The sequence below is a fragment of the Columba livia genome, chromosome 10, assembly GCF_036013475.1.
Source record: "Columba livia isolate bColLiv1 breed racing homer chromosome 10, bColLiv1.pat.W.v2, whole genome shotgun sequence".
NCBI classification, from domain to species: domain Eukaryota; kingdom Metazoa; phylum Chordata; class Aves; order Columbiformes; family Columbidae; genus Columba; species Columba livia.
In genome coordinates this window covers 898439-917119 of record NC_088611.1, presented here as the reverse complement: position 1 = coordinate 917119, position 18681 = coordinate 898439, and the positions used below count along the sequence as shown (strand labels likewise).

Sequence of the window (18681 nt, the reverse complement as noted above, 5' to 3'; positions counted from 1 at the left end):
TGCTCCCCAGGAACAAGCGCCAGGAGCAGAGGAAACGGCCTCAAGTTGCCCAGGGGAGGTTGAGGTTGGATCTGGGGAACAATTTCTTCCCCAAAGGGCTGTGGGGCATTGGAACAGGCTGCCCAGGGCAGTGCTGGAGTCACCAGCCCTGGAGGGGTTGAAAAGGTGCATAGATAAGGTTGTTACGGCCAGAGTTAGGTTAGGTTATGGTTGGACTCGATGATCTTGAGGGTCTCTTCCAACCAAAATTATTCTATGCCAAGACACTCAGTGCAGTAACATATAAGCCATGATGCACAGTTTTAATTTCCTGGGGGCAGATCTACTCTAGCAGCCTTTTTTTCGGGGGAAGCTGACGTTCTCATGCCCGTCCCCACAGGTGCATGGAGCTTGGTGTGTACAGGCACGTCGTCTGGGTCCTGGTGGGACAGAGAGAGCCCATGGGCCATCCAGCACAACAGACAGCTGAGCTCCTGATTAGGGTTATCTCTGTCAACTTGTGAACCTCATCTTACAGATGGCTGGAGTTGGAAGAGTTTTCTCATCAGCAGTAGTGTGGCACTGCTTCTAAGGCGAGGAGAGTTTGAGTTGTTAGGAAGGAGCTCCACGCAGTGTTCTCTTGTAGCCTTGGTGAAGCTGAAGGGATGATGTTCAGGGACCACCACAGCGCTGGTGCCAGCCAAAGAAAAAGTCATCCAGAAACCTCAGTGAGGTGGTGAGGCTTCACCAAACGTCTTTAGGTATCTGCTTTTGATAGGAATGTAAGTGCTGATTAGCTTGGTTAAAAACTAATACAAGTGTAGGGGGTAAAAAAGTGTGAAATGGAGTTCAGAATGTTTCCTAAAGGTAAACCTAAGTTTCATGGCACTGTTTGGTACCATGTTTTTTAAAAGTAACACCTTTTTTTCTTCAGTTTTTGAGTTTGTTGTTGTTAGCATTTAAAACAAGCACTTGTCAAACACAGCAGTGCATGGTGCAGTCCAGCCTTCCCTGCCAAAAATGCTACCGGACACTTCATGCCTCCTTTTGGGTTTGTAGGAGAAGCTCGTCCATAACGTAGTGTACGTGGATGGAGTAGGTACTTTGGGGATGAAGTGGAATTTTATAGCCTTTTATTGCAAGTATGCCTTTAGCAGCTAGGCGCAGCTTAGCTACTTTGAAAAAGATGTGGCTCCGTTTCTTTGTGATACACATTGTCTATTGTTGATTAAGACTCGTTATTTTTTACTCCTCATCATTTTGGAGTGTTCCTTGTCCGCTGTGAGAGTCAGACACAGCAGTGTGTAACTTTCCTCCTGTTCTTCCAAGCATCGCTGGCAGGTTCCAGGAAATATATTTGCTCTCCCAGGAAAAGTTTGGAACCAGTTGTGCTCAAAAAGCAGTAGTTTTCCTGGAAACCCATGTGACAGGCATGGAAACCACTCGGCGTTACACCTCCCGAATTTGCAAGACTTAATATTTATTCCTCAGCATGCAGAAGTAGTTGTTTTGCCTTTAAAGATGGGTTGTAGTTAGAAGCGAGATTCAGGAGAAGGGTAGGAATGGCACAGCTGTGCGGCGATGGAAGCTGATATTGCAATGTTCCTTATTATTATTTTTAACCAGAAATCCCAAACCAGCAGATTACTGATAGCTCCTGTAGTCACCATTGCTGACGTTCCCAGCCCAGCAATCCTTTGCACAGTGCGAGTGAAAACCGAAGCTGCTGAGGGGATCTTTTGGAATGGCTGTTGCCTTTTGAAGAACGACTGTTTACTCATTTTACAAATGGCATAAGTGCGCGCTGGTGGCACTTCAGGGATGGTATTGTGACTTCCAGTTTTGTTACTTAATTGTTAATGTTTAGTATGTCTCACTTCCGGAAATAAACGTGGATATTTGCAAAATCAGAAGGTTTTGGCACTTTCAGAGCGGAACCTTTCAGAAAATTATTGTTTCTTGGCTCCTGTTTACTAAATTGGAGTTGTTTTCTCTGTGTTGCTTTGCTAATTGTAATTAAATGGCTGTATGAAGAAAATAAAAGTTGTCCAGTTAAAAAGAAACTATTTCTATGAATGTAAATTGTCTAGGAGGGCCACTGAATGCCACACAAGAGCTAGCCAAGGAAAATAAGGCTGTTGAGTTGTTCTGTTTATATTCTTTGGAAAGCAATCTGTTCTAAAGCAGGAGCTCTACACAAAGTACTCTTAGCATATAGAAAAAAAAAGCTGACGTAACTATGGCACATCCTTTGTGGTGGTTTTGTGCAGAACGCATTAAATGAAGATGGGGTGAGGGAAGTGCTGTATGATTCATACAGAACAAGTTTGAACTCAGCCAGTTTCTTGGATTTAGTATAAATATTTATGGAATTGAAGGCGATTTTTTTTTTTGACATGCTTCCCCGTGCTCTGGATCTTTTAGATGTCCTCTCAGGCATCTGGAGCGCATCGCTGCTTGTTTAACCCCCACCCTGCAGTCCCTGCCGTGGCAGCGCGGGAGCCGCGGGCTCTGGTTGGCGCGGGTGGGATCCCAGCCAGCCGGCCCGGGGGCGCTGACGTGGGCGCGTTTCCTGCTGAACGCTCCGGAGCCGGCGGCTCAGTTACGGTCCGGCACTGTGCTCCTGCCCTGCTGTAGGCATCACACCGCGCTGGTCACCAGAGGTGGCAGGAATAGGAACTCCCGCATCAGCAGTCACGTTTACAGATGCTCGACTAGTTTCTCGCTCTTAGAAAAAGCTTCTCTTATCAGTGGTTTATAATAAATGTGTCTAACTTAGCTCATCAGAAAAAAATGAAGTTATCTTCCTTTAAAAATCCTTAAAACTCCTAATTTCTGTGGCTATAACTGCTCTGAGGTGCACGATGCCTTCGCAGCACCTGGGGATGTACAAAGTTCTTTGCAGTACAGTAAATGGAGCTCTAACCTGTTTGGTTTCAGGTGTTTCTCAATTAGTCCATTTAGAAGCAAGCACGATAACAAACATTTTAACACTCATTGCAATGTATTTGTATATATTTTTGTATATATTTTTTAATCCGCTCTGCACAATCCTAGTCCTCACAGAAGCCCATTTAATTCAACCTTCAGCTACCCCCAAGAAGTAAACAATGAACGCTATCCTTATTTACAGAGGGGAGGAAGATCTGTAGTTGGTTACATTCACATTAGCCAGGGATAAAGCTGATGGTGACATTCAAAGTGCCTTGATTGTAATAATTCACCATAGCTGCAAAAGCTTACTGTGATCTGTTAGTAAACAAAGAGTGCTTTCACCTGTTTGAGATGTGCAAATAGAAATTGTGATTAGCTAAGCAGACAAAAGCCCTGATCTTTAAAACTTGGACTGATGATACATAGATGCTTCAGTCCTGCTCAGCAGACATGGGGGGGGAAGGAGCTTTTGGGCTGAAATCTCTTGTGCCTGCGGTTTATCTGCCCTTCCAAAGTGGGATGGTGAAATCTTTTGGTGGAAGAGGTTGGGTCTTGTTAGCTGGTCCAAGGGACGAGCTCTTACAGGAGCAGTGCGACGGAAGAACTGTGAGTTGGCCTGTTTGAGCCGCGGGGCCTCTGCAGGTCTGCTCTCTTATATTTGGGGCCTGTCGAGTTGCGTAAAGGAGCGTGCCCGCTGGTGCCGACAGTTTGTTCTGTGCTCCCTTCGGCAGGTGGGTTGGGATGAGAAGCTTCAGTCACGTAGCAGCCCAGCTGTGGTCACGCAGTGCGGGGCTGGGCCGCAGACAAGCCCATCGCCCATTTCTCACCCAAAGCGGCGCTTCCAAAACTTTTAATCCAGGCAACCCTCAAAGTGGCTGCTTGCTCCTGTTAAAAAAGGTCACAGTGGTATTTGATAAAGTGCCCGCTTAATTGTGGGGTGAAACATCTTTAACGCGTGATGGAGGGTAGAGATCTGCAGAAGTGTTTGGGACGTACATCATTCGGGTATAATGGGGAAGGGTTTAACAGATAACTGTCTGGGAAGTTATACCATAGTAATGGGGTGAGAGATTTAATTTCGGATCCTGTGGAGCTTGTATCGTGTGAGTGGTGGGGGACAGATACACAAGTGACGTGTTTTGTTACCTTTGCTTTATCGACCCATCTGCTGCTCCTCGCCTTTTCTGTGGTGGTGGTGTTGGTTGTTTGCTTGTTTGTTTGTTTTCAGGAATGAGTTATTTCTGCAACTTTGAAATAAATAAACAAGAAGCCTGGAGTTAAGTTAATCAAAAGGGAGATTCAGCTAAAGACCAGTAGGTATAGGGGGAGGAATACGAAGCCCTAATTAAAGGTCTTTGAAGCACAGTGTAGCTTTGGTACTGCTCACCTATTGCAATCCCATGACTGCCAAGATAACATAAAAAAATACTAATTTCTGCTTGTTCCTTGCTTTTCCGAGAGTTCTGGAAAACCTGCCCTCAGTGCCCAGAGAAGTGTGAGAAAGGCTGTCGGGGCAGCGTGTGATCCGGCAGCAAACACAATCCCTCCCTCTGTCTTCCCTGCCGGAGCTTCCCCTGGGAGAGAACGTTTATTTTAAGTGACCCTGCAACTTGGCCCCGCAAACCACCCTCCTTCTTGTGAAATAAGCAGCCCAGCTCTGCGTCAGGCGCTCCCCGCCGTCCCCGAGCCCCGTAGCGCCGTCTGCCCCCCATGGTACCCCTGTGGACCTGGCAGCCTCCGGCAGTCCCTGGAGCGGGACTGCCTGCTGCAGTGGGTCGGTAGCAGCTTTAATTCAGATCTAGCGTCTTCAGTCCTTTGGAGGAGGAATTAATAATGTTCTCTGGAACCAGGTTTTTCACAGCCGAATCTTCAAGCGGAACAATGGTTTCCAAGCTCTTGTGCTCTGTGGTTACCTGATTTTTTTCTGTGGATCTCTTCATAGCAAGTTTTTGGGTTTTTTTTCCCCCATTAAAATTACTTAGTTGCATGTCATGAACCAAAGATTAAGAACTGCTGTGTGAGAGGAACAAAATCAATTGTATCTTTTCCTCAGTGTTGGTATGTGCCCGTTTGTTTGTTTTGGAGACAATCCTTTCAGCAGCAATGGTAATACTTTTGATTTTTTTTAATGTATGTTTCTTTATACCAGCACCTGTAACTCTCGAGAAATCATACGACATCCCCTCCATCTTATGAACCACGCTGTCCTCTGGGCTCTTCTAGAAGGTGAAGCTGTTGCGAGTTTTTGGTTATTAAAACACTGCTGAGGAGGACTGCTGGGTTCTCGCAATAATACCAGGCCAGTGGGTTGAAGGATCTAAATTATCCAGCCTCGCAGTGCTGCTGGATGAGCTCAAATCCGTTCTCTTGTGGCTGGCTCATATCTCAGCCCACTGCCAGCAGTTGCAGTAAAACCCTGCCCAGAAGGACTTGGCAGCTGACACGTCCTCCTAATTTTCAATGTAAATAGCATGATTAAAAGACTGTCTTGTTTTCATCTGAATGGCTCGTGTCATTTCTGCTGGATTCGGTGCTGGGCTGCCCTGCGCAGTTGTCATTGCTCTCTCGCTTTCCCACTGGAGAAGGGATTTTGGAGCCCCTTTTGAAGGACAAAGAGATTTTGTTCTTCACAATGGATTCTTTGTGGGAGATGGGTTGGAATTGTTCTGACGCTCTGTGGGTTTAAGTCTTCGCTGTTCTGTCCAGCTCGGTTGAAGAGGCTCAGTGTTCCTTAAATACATGAGTCCCTTTCAGACAGGCTGCAGTCAGGTACCAGAAAACCAAAAGTGAAATGGACGCTTCTCTGTGTTCATTAGGCCCAGGGTAATCTGGGTTTAGGAAGAGGTGGTGGTGTTGGTGGGGGGGGGGGGGCAGCTCCTGGTGGTGTCCGTGTGCACGGATGGTCACGGCTGTGCATAACAGCATTTGTATCCACTCTTGAGGACCTTCTACCGTCCAGGTAGGCAGTCTGGGGAAAAATAAAACGGAAATAAAAGAAACATTGCTTGAAAGTGCAGTATCGGCTCTTTTGGACAGCTCGTCCTTATTGGTGCTGTGAATTTTTCCACATGTAGCAAAGGAGAACAATGTGAGAAAAGGTGTTCAGAGCATGTTTATAGTCAACAACAGAAAACCTTGCAGTGTATCTAAAAACAGACTCCAGTTTAAGTAAGTGGAATATGTGCGGGTTTTCTGGGGGGGGGTTTTTTGTGTTTTTTTTTTTTTACCTTTGCGTAGCACCTTTTGTTTCAACTTATGAAAGAAACAGTGCACAGTTTGTTGGATTTAATTTCAATATGAACCAACTACAAGTAGGCATCTCAAACTTTGTGTGTGAGCACGGTGCCATGGAGCACGCTGGCTGCTGGCATCCACAGGGCATTGGTTACGCGGTGCAGTGGTCTAGAGTGTGATTGGTGTCGCAGGATCGGATCCATGAAGTCTCAGCCACTGGAGCAGAGGGTGCTGTTTCAGACCTCAGTGCTTGCGCTGCTGCTCACCGACAGAAACGGTAAAATAACCAACCGAACGGAAAAACCCAACCGAAAAACAGAACCAGAGGGAGGGTAGCAAATGTCTTTGTCTGCTTAGGAGGAATTATTCAAATTGGAACTTTCACAAGTTGGATTTCCTGTTTGTGTCCCTTTGCCCTTGTGTGAAAATACACAGTCACAAGGTATTATTTAGTATGTTGAAATGCCCAATGTAACAATTTCTCTACTGTGACCTCGCTGTGACTTTGATTTACTTTTGAAATAGATGGCAGGTCTCCTGGCTGGGATTGTTTCTGTCCCGTCTTCCATCAGGGCAGTTTTCCTCTTTGGTGTCACACAGCCAGTCGTTCCGCTGGGTGGCAAATGCAAGAACAGCTGGATCTGGAAACCACCGTCGCTTTGAGAGCAGCACCTTCAACGTATTGACCTACAGTTATACTGCATTCATGTTTTTTGTAATTGGTAGTGTTTTTACCTTTCTAATAAAATCACATTACCACACTGATAAAAGTAAATCTTTTAATCTGTCAACTTTTCAGATGTACTTATCAGAAATGTGAGAGAACGCTGTATATTAAAGCTTTGCAAATAAATTAAAGGAAGCAGAGTTCTGATGATATGGCTATTATTTAAACTTTGCATGGTGGTAGTTTTAATTACATATCCTGGAGTTAACTGCTATATTAGGAGGTGCCGTAACCTGCTTGGCCTTTGTCTCCTGCTTTCTCAAGTGTGTGTGCCCCATGAGCATTCATGGGTGAAATGGGTGTCTCACAGACCCTCACCTGGGACCTTCAGAGATTGCAGCTGCACGGAGGAGCACACATTCCTGCCACATTTCAGTATTGGTGTATGTGGAGTGTGGTACTCACAGAGCAGTATGTTTCGCCAGGGAGTTAAATGGATCATGTATCTCTTGCTGACCACTAAATACTAAAGTAATGTTTTCTAAGCATATACAAGGACCATTTTTTAGACTTTCAGCCCAGAAGGGTGCTGCAAGAGTTAGCGAAGTGGCACGTTACCTTAAAGGGGGATCTGCAAATCTGTGAAGTAGTCCCAGGCTCTGCAGTTAGACCTGATGAAATTTAACAAGGGAAAGTGTAGATCCCTGCATCTGGGCAGGAACAACCCCAGGTTCCAGTATAGGTTGGGAAATTACATATTAGAGAGCAGTGTAGGGGAAAGGGACCTGGGGGTCCTAGTGGACAGCAGGATGACCATGAGCCAGCACTGGGCCCTTGTGGCCAGGAAGCCAATGGTACCTGGGGTGGGTTAGAAGGGGGTGGTCAGTAGGTCAGAGAGGTTCTCCTGCCCCTCTGCTCTGCCCTGGGGAGACCACACCTGGAATATTGTGTCCAGCTGTGGCCCCTCAGTTCCAGCAGGACAGGGAACTGCTGGAGAGGGTCCAGCGCAGGGCAACAAAGATGATTAAGGGAGTGGAGCGTCTCCCTTATGAAGAAAGGCTGAGGGAGCTGGGGCTCTTTAGCTTGGAGAAGAGAAGACTAAGGGGGGACCTCATTAATGTTTATAAATATATAAAGGGTGAGTGCCATGAGGATGGAGCCAGGCTCTTCTCGGTGGCAAACAATGATAGGACAAGGGGTAATGGGATCAAGCTGGAGCACAAGAGGTTCCGCTTAAATTGGAGAAAAAACTTGTTCCCGGTGAGGGTGGCAGAGCACTGGAACAGGCTGCCCAGGGGATTGTGGAGTCTCCTTCTGTGCAGACATTCCAACCCACCTGGACACCTTCCTGTGTGACCTCACCTGGGTGTTCCTGCTCCAGCAGGGGGATCGGACTGGATGATCTTTTGAGGTCCCTTCCCATCCCAAACATACTGTGATACTGTGATACCTAAGCTTGAGTTCAGTGCTGGGCTGGGACTGAACACAGCCCCACAGTCACCACTGTTGAGGTGCAAAAACTGAAATGTGTCAGGAAATATTAGCAGACCCGAGCACTACAGTGTATTCCGTCCTGCTTTCTTTGTGCTGTATCAGCTGCTCTTCTTCCCATGCCATCAGTTTCTTGCCTACTTACCAATATCCTTTTTAAAGTTTGTTTTTTTTACTCAACACCAAAAATGTGTTTAAAGGAGACTCGTTCAATTGGTACCTGGTTGGCAGAGTGAAGAGAATCTATTTCAGTCCTAGTTTACATGGGTCGCAGAGACTTGATACTTCTCTTCATGAGGTGGTTTGTAGGACCGAAACAGTTATCCATGCAAGTCAGTTTATGTGGACAGAGTATGCATGTGCTGTTTTGTACAGCTGTGCTTTTGCAATAAAAGAAGAGAGAGAATATAATATAACGATGTCAGTTTTTCGCAGTCCATTTGAAGGAGCAAACCCAGTCTCAGCTAGGTGCGGGGAGGCACTTTTCCCGTTTTCCGCCTGGTGCAATTTTTTGGAATATAATAGAGCATTTCCAAGAGCTGTTAGGTTGAAATCTACTTCAGCGCGTGGCGCTCAGCTCTGATGGCCGATAGGTGGTTTTTGGAGGGCTCCTCCAGTGAGCACGCCTGCGCTCTGCACCCAGCGCTGCTGCTGCTTGTTCTTCGTGCCGTCGTTTGGCTGGAAGAGGAGGAGAGAAGTGAGGGGAGGTGACGGAACGCGGAGGTCACCGTTTTCTGTTCCGGCTCGCGGTGTCAACCGTAATACGTCTCCCATTGGCAGGCACGCTCAGATGGAGGAGCCAGAGCAGAATAGTCGGTTTAATCACTGTATTTTGGTTTTGGCCGTGGGTTTTCTGGCATCCATATCTCTGCACAGTGGTAGCCAGACCTTGGTTCCAGGAGTAAGTGCTTTTCATATGTTCTGTAAGCGGATGAGCGCGGCTTCTGCCAGTTTTTCTGTACATGTGTATGTGGCTTTTTGGTTTCTACTAAATTAGCTTTTTGTCATATTACAAGAAAGTCAGTAAAATATGTGTCAGATAAATGAATCAGTAAGTTGGCTGCTGAAATCTATCAATTATACTCGAAAATATTTCCAAGATCTCATTTCATAGCAGCATTTTATGATTAGGCCGTTCTCATTAATCCTTAGGTTCTTGTTTTTCCTGCAGTGTGCTGTTCCATTATGCTCTCCAGGTATGCCTGGTTTATATACTGCAAAGGAAATACAGACTACGGGGACTGTTCACAGTGGTTGGCAGACTTCTTCCCAGAATTAAATCTTAAATAAGCTCAGTTTAAATCATCTTTTATAGAAACTGCAATCCGGAAATAAAGCGGTGGTGCAAAATTATGTTTTTACATAAGGGCTTTTTTGTTTGTTTGTTTGAGTGGGGGTTACAGAACTACTAAGCAATTACATAAATAAATATACTTTGTGACTGCTGCTTAAAATATCTTTTCCATGAACTGAAGATTTGGTAGTCAGGAGTCTGAACGGATTAATTAATTTCATTTGGTCAAGCATGTGAAGCAAATCTGCCTTAAATTACATACTTTTGTCCGTAGTCTGCAGAGATTTAATTTCTGGGGAATGTCACAGTTTTAAGGATATCCATCCTCCTGCAGTGTGTAATGTGCTGTGCAGTAATACCCAGACCAGGCAGCTGGCAACATCTGCAGATCAGTTCTGCAGTACTGTATGGTGATTCTGCTGGTCTAATAACTTGTTTTGATGACTTGTTGAATTCAGTAATTTGCGGCAACTTCCCCGCTTGGTATTTAATATTTCAAATCCTGTGATTTTTTTTGTCCATGAATTGGAATTTTTATGCCGTTTATCCCAATTTGTGTTGGCACAGACTGACTTCTGGGATTGAGGTAGTGGAAGAAAACGAACAATATTTTATAAAATCATTCCAACCTACTTGTGATTTACTCTCATGATCGTTACAATATAAGAAAAGGAAATAAATGCTTCATATGTCACGAGGGCTGAGTTTTGATCTTGGATCAGGAGAGAGAACTGCTCTTGAAGATCTTGATGTGTGGGTGATTCCTGGGAACGTCTGGCCCTAAGAACATGAGGCAACTCCTCCTACTAACGAGACTTTCTCTACATGGAGGTATTATTGGCAAAGGTAATTAAAGGCGTGATGCACGTTAATTAAAGTCCGGTACACTTTCATGCCCGTGACTTTAGTAATTGAGTGGCCTGAGGTCACGGTAATTCAGCCTTAAAGGTAAGGGCCCCGTTGACAGAAACTACAACCGATGATTTTTTTTTAATTGTTTTTCGAAGTCAATAAACACGTCAGGAATTTACTCTCATGGAGAATCCTTTTGTCAGATGCAGAATGGAAGAGTAAAACGGGCAAGGGCAGAGCTGGAATTTTCTTTCAAGGTGTTTTGTTTCAGTCTGTCTCAAGGCCTGTATCGTGTCGTTCTGCAGTTGGAAAGACAAAGCCTTTCATTTCTGGGTTTGTAACGAATGCTCGGATTTAGTGCATTAGTGGCAGCCAGCGGGAGGGAGGAAACGTGGAGGGAGCAGGGTCGGCAGGCAGCGTGGCGCAGCCCGCTCGGGGTGCTGGGCCGGGAGGAAGGAAGCGAGCTGCCAAAACACTGTGTGTTTGTTTTTCCAGTCTTTGGGAACTCCTGGAGTTCTCAGACCTACTTGAAGACTTCTCTGGTGTGTTGCTATCAAACGCACACTTGTAAAAACACAACTTCTGCTCTTGTGCTGTTTGTGCTTCACGGACGTTTTGGTGGGGATGCGGATTCTGCTGACGGGGCTGCCAGAGAAGCACAAACAGGGTTGAAGATCCACTGTTCACAGAGAACTGTCCTGGTGGGGTACCCGGCTGGAAAGAGCCGTGCTGGCTTTACAGGCATTTAATTTGCATGTGTTAATTTGAATCACTTTCAGTTTAAGCTCGTAAGTGGTTAAGATAAAGAATATTCTCGCTGACTGCACGGACTGCAGAACTGCTCTATAGGCAGACGCTACGTCACGTCGTTATCGCTCTCTAGCTTGTCTGTGCTTTGTCACGTTGCCGAACAGTTTTAATAATAAGGAAAAAAAGGCAACTACTCAGTAGAACTATCAGAAAACAGATCTGGAGTGCCTTACCCCAGCTGCTTGCTGGGACAAAGAGCTGCATTATGAGCGGCACAATAAATGTGTTTGCTATCTCTGCTCGCAGTTGCGGCGCAGACACAAGCCGTCACAGTAATGGGTTTTGAGGGCTGGAGTTTGGACTGGGGGAATTTTCTGCAACCCAGTTGTTGTATCAGCGCTGCCTCGCCAGCTGTGATGCGAGTCTGGTTGCCATGGAGCGCGGGCAGGCGGGGAGGCAAATCCAGGCAGTCAAACAGCATTTTGTGTGGGAGACTCTGCTGTGGTTTCTCCGTCGCTGGTTAAATTCACGTTCAGTAAGAAGGAAAGTGGTGGGGGAAAAAGTCCCTTTTTTTATTTAAATAAAAAGCAGTCTTATCCCTAATCAAACTTGCAGGCCACGAGATAACTCCTGGTGCAGTACAGACATAGTACACGAATGTGCAATTTATCCCCATAAACAATGTAGGGTAACTTGTGATCTTACCCAGTTATCTGGGCTCCTTTGTCTGGTACCTGTGTCTGGCAAGGCGCTGAGCACCGGCCACTCGTGTCCCCTCCTGAGCTGCTTGGTGGCCCCCTTGAAGTCCTGTTGGTTTGACTGTCTTTGGCCAAGGTGCCCTATGGCGCTGCAGATCCACGGGACGGTTCTGGGATGGTTATCTGGAGGCCTTAGTGTCTCCTGCATAATTACCACACAATTAGGAAAATGCATTACCCAATTGGACAGGCTTTAATCAGGAGCCATTCCTTTCTTTGATAAAGTGTTTTAAAATGGGTTTCTTTAATTCCGGCATAAAATAGCAATACCATTTCTACCAGATTTTGCACTCAATCAGGATATTAATATGCAAACACGTGTAAAAAGATGAATCACAGAACGTAGGGATTGGAAGGGACCACGAAAGATCATCCAGTCCAGTCCCCCCTTGAGGTAATTGCAGCGTATCAAGTTCCCAGCTGCTGTTTGGGAAAAAGTTTCTAGCTTACCAAATTGGACAATGTCTACAGATGTTGTGTTGTGCGAACACCAGCGTTGGCTTTACGTGGATGTTTGCACTGCCCGCGTTGCTGTCATTAGCTCTCAGGAGTCAGCGGGAGTGTGGGGCCTGCATGGGGTTCATAATTCCTGCAGTGGAGTTCTGTGTCTGAGTCTCCAGAAGCGATCTGAGATCCTGCAGAGGAGAGTGACTGCACAGCGGGGGTGAAAGTAGTGCCGACCTTGCTTGGCGGAAGTTTCGTCTTTTGACATTGCTATTAGCTTATTTTTTTTCAAAGATAGCAGTGAGGGAGATTCCTCAGTGAGAGAAGCTGGTATGATGTGTTTTACTTCTAAAGTTTAGAATATGAACATCGTGTAGGTGGAGGTTTCAACGGGCAAAATATAAAGGCTTAAGGAAAAATGCAGAAACTTTACTAACAGGAAGATGGTTTCTTATGGGAGATCTTTTTGTTAAAAGCTTGTGTTGTGCAGGGCTTCCCAATGACCGGGGCGGTTGTTTCCAGCAGGAGGGTCTCGGGGCATGTGCAGTACAGCACAGTTTTTACTATTTAGAGCTGAGATGGAAAGTTCCTATTTAGATTCAGTGCCAGAGTCTTTAATAGAAATCATGACTTGCGGTATATTCTACCAGTTTATATTATGCTGACTGAATTGGCAAAATGCTTATTTTTACTGGTAAACATTCAGGAGGTTTTCTCCTCACTCGTTCTTTCCCCAACAAAATAGCAGTTGTTGTGTGTGGAATTAGGGCAGCATTTTATAAATCATCTGCCTTGGTGATGATGTGAAAATGCGTGGTGGTGCACAAAGGTTTCCATTGTCAGGTACCTCAGGACTGGACGTGGAGTTAACTTTATCCTAATTTTAGTTCTGGAAATTATGGCTATGTAGAAAACAAAATGCTTCTGGCAGTGTAGGAAAAGTACAAGTTTTAAACTCTATTTCAGGGCGATCACCAGAATAGGTAACCCTGGTTAATTTAGCTCCTTCCTCTCCAAGCCCCTTATGAATCCCCAAAAGCGTTTTTTAACATCTTTAAATCCCTGCGAGGTCTAAATATAACATGACCTGTGGCTGGAAGGATGTGAGTTGCAGTGAAGTCCGTAAGGGCTGGTGAAATGCAGCACTGTGCTCTGGGCTATACATTGAGTGAGACGTTTAATTGAAATGGGAAAAGTGCTGTGGTCAGACTTTAACGTGTGCTTAGTTACAATTTGTGAATGTGTTTATGTGCAAGCTAATTGTACCGTTCCTGGAGTTATTTATACACAGCTCCCACGTGCTGTGACTGGCGTTTTCTGACAAGCTTTAGATCATGTAAAGTGTATAATCTACTCAGTACTCTACCACCAGTCCCCCTAGTTGAAAACTAACATTCTTAAAATTGCAATTTTGCGATTCTTGTGCTGAAGAATCGTGCGATTTAGTTCATTGCTCCAAACATAGTTTAAAACTACAGAGAAGGACATTTAAGGACAAACCTAAAACGTGCATCAGCAAGTTCCAGGTTTTTCCCTAATTTTTACCTTGCATAGTTATATACCAGACAAGCTTGTTTTGGATAGCTTTTTATAACAGGAATAACTTGAGAATTTGAACGTTTATTCAGTTTTAGATCTTGAATGTTTGGCATAGATGTGAACTGCAGCCCTGGAATTTATAACCACAACCATAAGAAAGAGGAACAAAGCATATTTCATTGCAAATAGTCATGCTCTGCAGAATGAGGTAATGAGAGCTCAGCGCTGGAATGGCAGCTCAAGAGAAGGAATGCTTCTGAATAAAAATGCTGTTGGAAAGATGCATGAGCTCAGCCGCTCAGATCATCTGCGGTGGGTTGACCCCTCTCGAATTACCTTTTTTCAACTGTTTATTTCAGCACAAAGCACTGAAGTATGGTTTATGATGCCTTATTTATCTTACAGCCGTGTTGAATGTGCCTGTGAAGACCTTACATCTGTGGGGAAGTTTCTCTGCAGGAAGGCTGCTCCATCGTGCTGGTTCTTTACCCTCCTGGCCCCGCCGTGTTCACTCTCGCTTGTGCTTTTCCCGCAGGTGAAGCGGCTCTGAGGGGGGAGCCCCGAATGCAGCCCCTGCCCGTGTCCCCGGCCCTGCCCAACCACCGCACCGGCCCCCCGCCCATCAGCCCCGGCAAGAGGAAGCTCAGCATGGACCAGGGGGACGAGGAGCTTGACTGTGAGAGCGACCACGTCTCCAAAATGAGTCGAATGTTCAACCCGCACCTGTAAGTGCCTCGCTTTCGTTACCTCTGGTTCATAGAGTTTGGTGCTGTCCTCTTAATCTCCGTGTGTGCTGAAGTCATTCTGTGCCTAGAACTTGGTGCTAGTTTTCTCCCTTTGTTCCACTTCGTATGGAGGATCCGCACAAAGGCTGGTGTGATTAGATGAGTGACTTCTGGTTTTCTTTTTTTTTCATACCGCATGAAGTAACAGGAATTAGCTCAGCTTAACTATTTATAGTAAGGCATACGCATTCACCTTGCAATGTCTGAAGTATTGTTCGTTTGTTCTGTGCAATCCGCTCCTTTTGCTTCCCCTGGACAGGGCTGGTGGGGGTGGGGAAGCAGCAGGAGGAGGATCAGAGTGCTTTGCATTTTTCTGAGGCCGGGAGGTTGCGAGCCAGCTGCTCCCCAGCCTGCCTTGACAACTGGGCAAGCCGCACTCGTTGCTAAACATGACTTAAAGGATTGCAGCACGGCTCTGACAGTCGGATGCGGAATTTTTCACACAGGTAAGGCGTTGATGAGTTAGGTGCGTGTGTTGGGTAAGCGGCAGATGCCATTCTGGCTGCGTGCTCGTCCCCGGGAGCGCAGGCCCGCGGCATTCCTGGCGTGCCGAGCGGACGGCGGGTGAGCGCGGGGCCGTGGCTGCGCCGCCGCTCCCCGGGCCCGCATTCCCCGCGTGCCGCGCTGCTCCGCGGGCACGGCACGCGGGCACGGCTACTCACCCTCCAATAAATCACCGCGGTGTTAGTCAGAGGCTGGGCCTGCAGTCTGCAGTCTTGGAATTTGTTACAAATCAGGAATCCGGCGCTGGAGCAATGCAAAACAGTGCAAGCTCACAGGCAGAGAGAGGCTTCTTGTTTACAACATACCGTGCGCTTTCTCCCGAAAACTTAACTATTTATGGCCTTGCCTTGGAGCTGAGAATGCTGGTACTGGAAAGAGCCACATGGTGTGTTTCCATGGCACACATGCATGACACAACTGAATAAATTTATGGCATTTTTGAATTATTGTGTAACTTTGTGGGAAAAGGTGTGATTTTCTTTTTTAAACTCATTTGCTGGTGATGAAATAAAACACAGCTGGCAGTTAGGGACATTATAGCACTTTATACAGTGAGAGGCCATAAAAGTAATGAAGTCTGAACCAACAGACTCGTGTGCAACCGGGGTTCAAAACTAAAAGCTACAAGTAGTTATTCCATCTGGTTCCTTAGGCATCTTTTAAAGCTATCTGATCTTTTCCAGTATGGTGCATTTTTACTCAGTTGATTCTTGTATATGAAGTACGCATCTCGTGATAAAAAGCACTGGTTTTCTACCTAGTGTCCATGTGATGGGACTTGATCTATTTCAATTAAACCATCTACTGCAGATGGATCATAATCTAAAATAGCATACACGAGGCCATCTTGTTTTCCACTCTAAGTTTAATCTGGCCACATGAAAATATGCTTTCAACTGAATATTACAAAACTCAGACTTTTGTGAAATATCTGAAATAGCTGAATATGCAGATATTTCAGAAATATCAAAAACGTTCCCCAATGTTCTCTGAATTTTATTCCCATTGCACTGCCACCGCCACTAATGAAGTTGTTTTTTCAAATGTTTTTTCGTATTTTCCATCTTTCTGGGATTATGATGTTCTGGTTTAACAATAGAAATGGGTTAGTCAAACTTTGTGGAACTGCCCTCAAAATTTTCTTTTGGGGATGGGGAGTATGTTGTAGAAACTTGACTTGTTCACACTAAAGACAGTAGATTTGGGGAAATGAAAACTTTACGGATCACAAGAATGCAGTTGCGTTGTAGCGAGTTGGAGGTTCTAGAGGTGTTCATTTGACAGCATTCCGTTTAGAAAACCAGATCCATCAGAGGTGCAGAGACTAGATGGCACGATATCTTTGGTGGTGGCAAAGACGTTCTGGTGATTTGGACTATAAAGATAAAAGTCTGTGTATTTTGGCAAAGTCCCCTGAAAGCACAGGACACAAGAGTTGACAATCCAAGGACTGTTCCTGGGCACAGCCGCTCCCAGCTGTGTTCAGGGTACAGCCTGCACGCCTCTGCCACGGCGCGGTGTTTAAATCCGTAGCACTCTGCCCAAATGTCTGCAGTTATTCTAAGTGTCCAGATGGGCAGCTCGTCTTCATTTGGGGGTCGGTGCTTGAAGACAGAAGTCCTTACGACCACAAGCAGCTCTTGCTCAGACACTCGGGTCTTTGTGATTGCGTTGGTGGAACTGGGAAGCAGTTGTGTATTCATCCTCTCGACACCGGCATATCGCGGTTGGAAATGTAATTAAGTAGGACAAGGATTGTGTGCTGTGGTTCATTACAAATGTTAGAACTCTTTTGTGGCAACTTGGTGTTAACTCTTGGGTGCCAGCTCTCTGGCATTTCAGTCACTGTGGTTCAGTGCGAATGTATCTGTTTAAATGCTTTGGCTATTTTATCAGGAATCCAGCGATGCCAGCCTTTTCAGCTGAAATTCAGTGCTTTGAGATGTTCCCTGCTCTGCTGTAACTCCCTTTATTGATTGGGCTCTTTGAGCTGTGCTCGGGTATATTTGCTTTTGTCATGGGCGTAGAGTGAATCCAATGCCCTGGCAGTTCTGTGTTTCTAAAATATGTAATAGCTTCCCGTGCAAAACACAATTTATCAAAGGCTCTGTTTTTCAGGGGAGGTAATTCTAAGCTTTAGGATAATAAAATATACGTGAGAATTTAAGGATTAGTTTTTAAAAAATCAGCATGTGAACCTGCTAACCTTGCTGACGGCAGCACTGGGCTGTATTTATACAGCTTCTGTGGTTTTGTGGACATAGAGATTACACCCATAAACTTCTCACTTGGGAAAAACTAATATTTCCACCCCAAATTAAAGCTGTGGCATTGTAATATGAAATTTTTTTATTTGTATTTCACACTTGCTTCTAGATCCCTCAGATGTTTTGCTTGAGATGCATTTGCTGAAGCAGGCTTTTGCTTGAAGTAAAATGTGCCTTTTGTAGCATACTGTACGTTCTGGTGCTCTGTAAAGGAGGGACGAGCCTATTTTAAGCCTCAGGTTGGAACATGCCTTTGTTTTCCTATGACTTCACTGAATTCACCTTGCTTTTCAGAATAGTCATTAGGAACTTGATTTATGTAAGAATTACAAGCACTTTACGTATGGGTAAAGTGGCAGGAGAGCTACGCCAGTCTTTCTTAGGAAATCCAAGGTGTATTTAGCATTTTGTGGCAACCCCTGTGTAAAACGACCTCTTTCTGGGCGCCGTGCTGTAGCGGGTGCGAATGCGGCGTGTTGTACCTTTAAGCCAAGGTCCGGGCTGACCTGTGTTCTGTGGGGCTCTTGTTGGTCAGGCTGGAGGCATTTTCTCATTCTCACAGTTGAGCTGGAAACAAAGGGCTCGTTCTCCTGGCAGCAGCTCTGGAGCGGACAGCAGCCGCCTCCTACCGAACCAACCACTAGAACAGAACAAACCCCTTTTTTAATAGCAATAAATGACGTTGAGCTGGTGTGGCTCTTCTCATTTTTGGTAGGAACTAGCACATACGCAGCTGAACTGCTTTTGGGCAGGGGCGGTTATGGATAACGGGAGCAATTTTCAAAAAGGTTTGTATGCTAGCAAGCTGGGGTCAAATCACTATATTTAGGTTAAAAGTGAATTGATGTCACTGATGTGTTCACAAGGATTCAGATTTTGTGTTACTGCTAAAAGTTATACGTGAAACTGGCCACTTGAATTTGTATCAGAAGGGACTGTTGTTTTTGTTCGCTTGTCGAGTACATCAGCCGGAAAGTTTGCGTTTTTGGTGTGGGACAGGCAGGCTTGGGAATGGAATATTTTCCCCTCAGTCTCTTTGTCACAGTTCCCATTTGGTTTGGTGGCATTAGGATCACAGTGACAATTTCTGCATGAAAACCATCTTAGGGCAGATGTTTGCAGCTGTCAAGTAGATGTCTGAGGAATAATAATTTCTCAATTTGTGTGATACACTCTTTGGCCT

General features: G+C 45.5%; 2 protein-coding genes across 7 annotated transcripts in view; both read left to right on the top strand.

Moving 5' to 3' along the window:
- TAMM41 (TAM41 mitochondrial translocator assembly and maintenance homolog) overlaps positions 1–14667 on the top strand; it is a 111174-nt gene extending 96507 nt beyond the window's left edge. For 2 of the 5 annotated variants that reach the window (XR_010474976.1, XM_065074829.1), the window contains one exon: positions 14478–14667. Coding sequence is in view for 4 of the 5 variants with exons in the window: in XM_065074829.1 (XP_064930901.1) it covers positions 14478–14492 (15 nt within the window). In the remaining variant the exon portion in view is untranslated. Of the gene's footprint in view, positions 1–5062; positions 5417–6672; positions 7580–14477 lie in introns of those variants that run through there. The other 3 variants (XM_065074828.1, XM_065074827.1, XM_065074830.1) reach the window with 3 other exon arrangements.
- The window catches only part of VGLL4 (vestigial like family member 4), a 48527-nt gene that overhangs the window by 7508 nt on the left and 22338 nt on the right, over positions 1–18681 (top strand). Inside the window, exon 2 of one of the 2 annotated variants that reach the window (XM_005502823.4) lies at positions 14478–14667. In XM_005502823.4, the coding sequence (XP_005502880.1) occupies positions 14478–14667 (190 nt within the window). Of the gene's footprint in view, positions 1–14477; positions 14668–15016; positions 15174–18681 lie in introns of those variants that run through there. The other variant, XM_005502824.4, reaches the window with a different exon arrangement.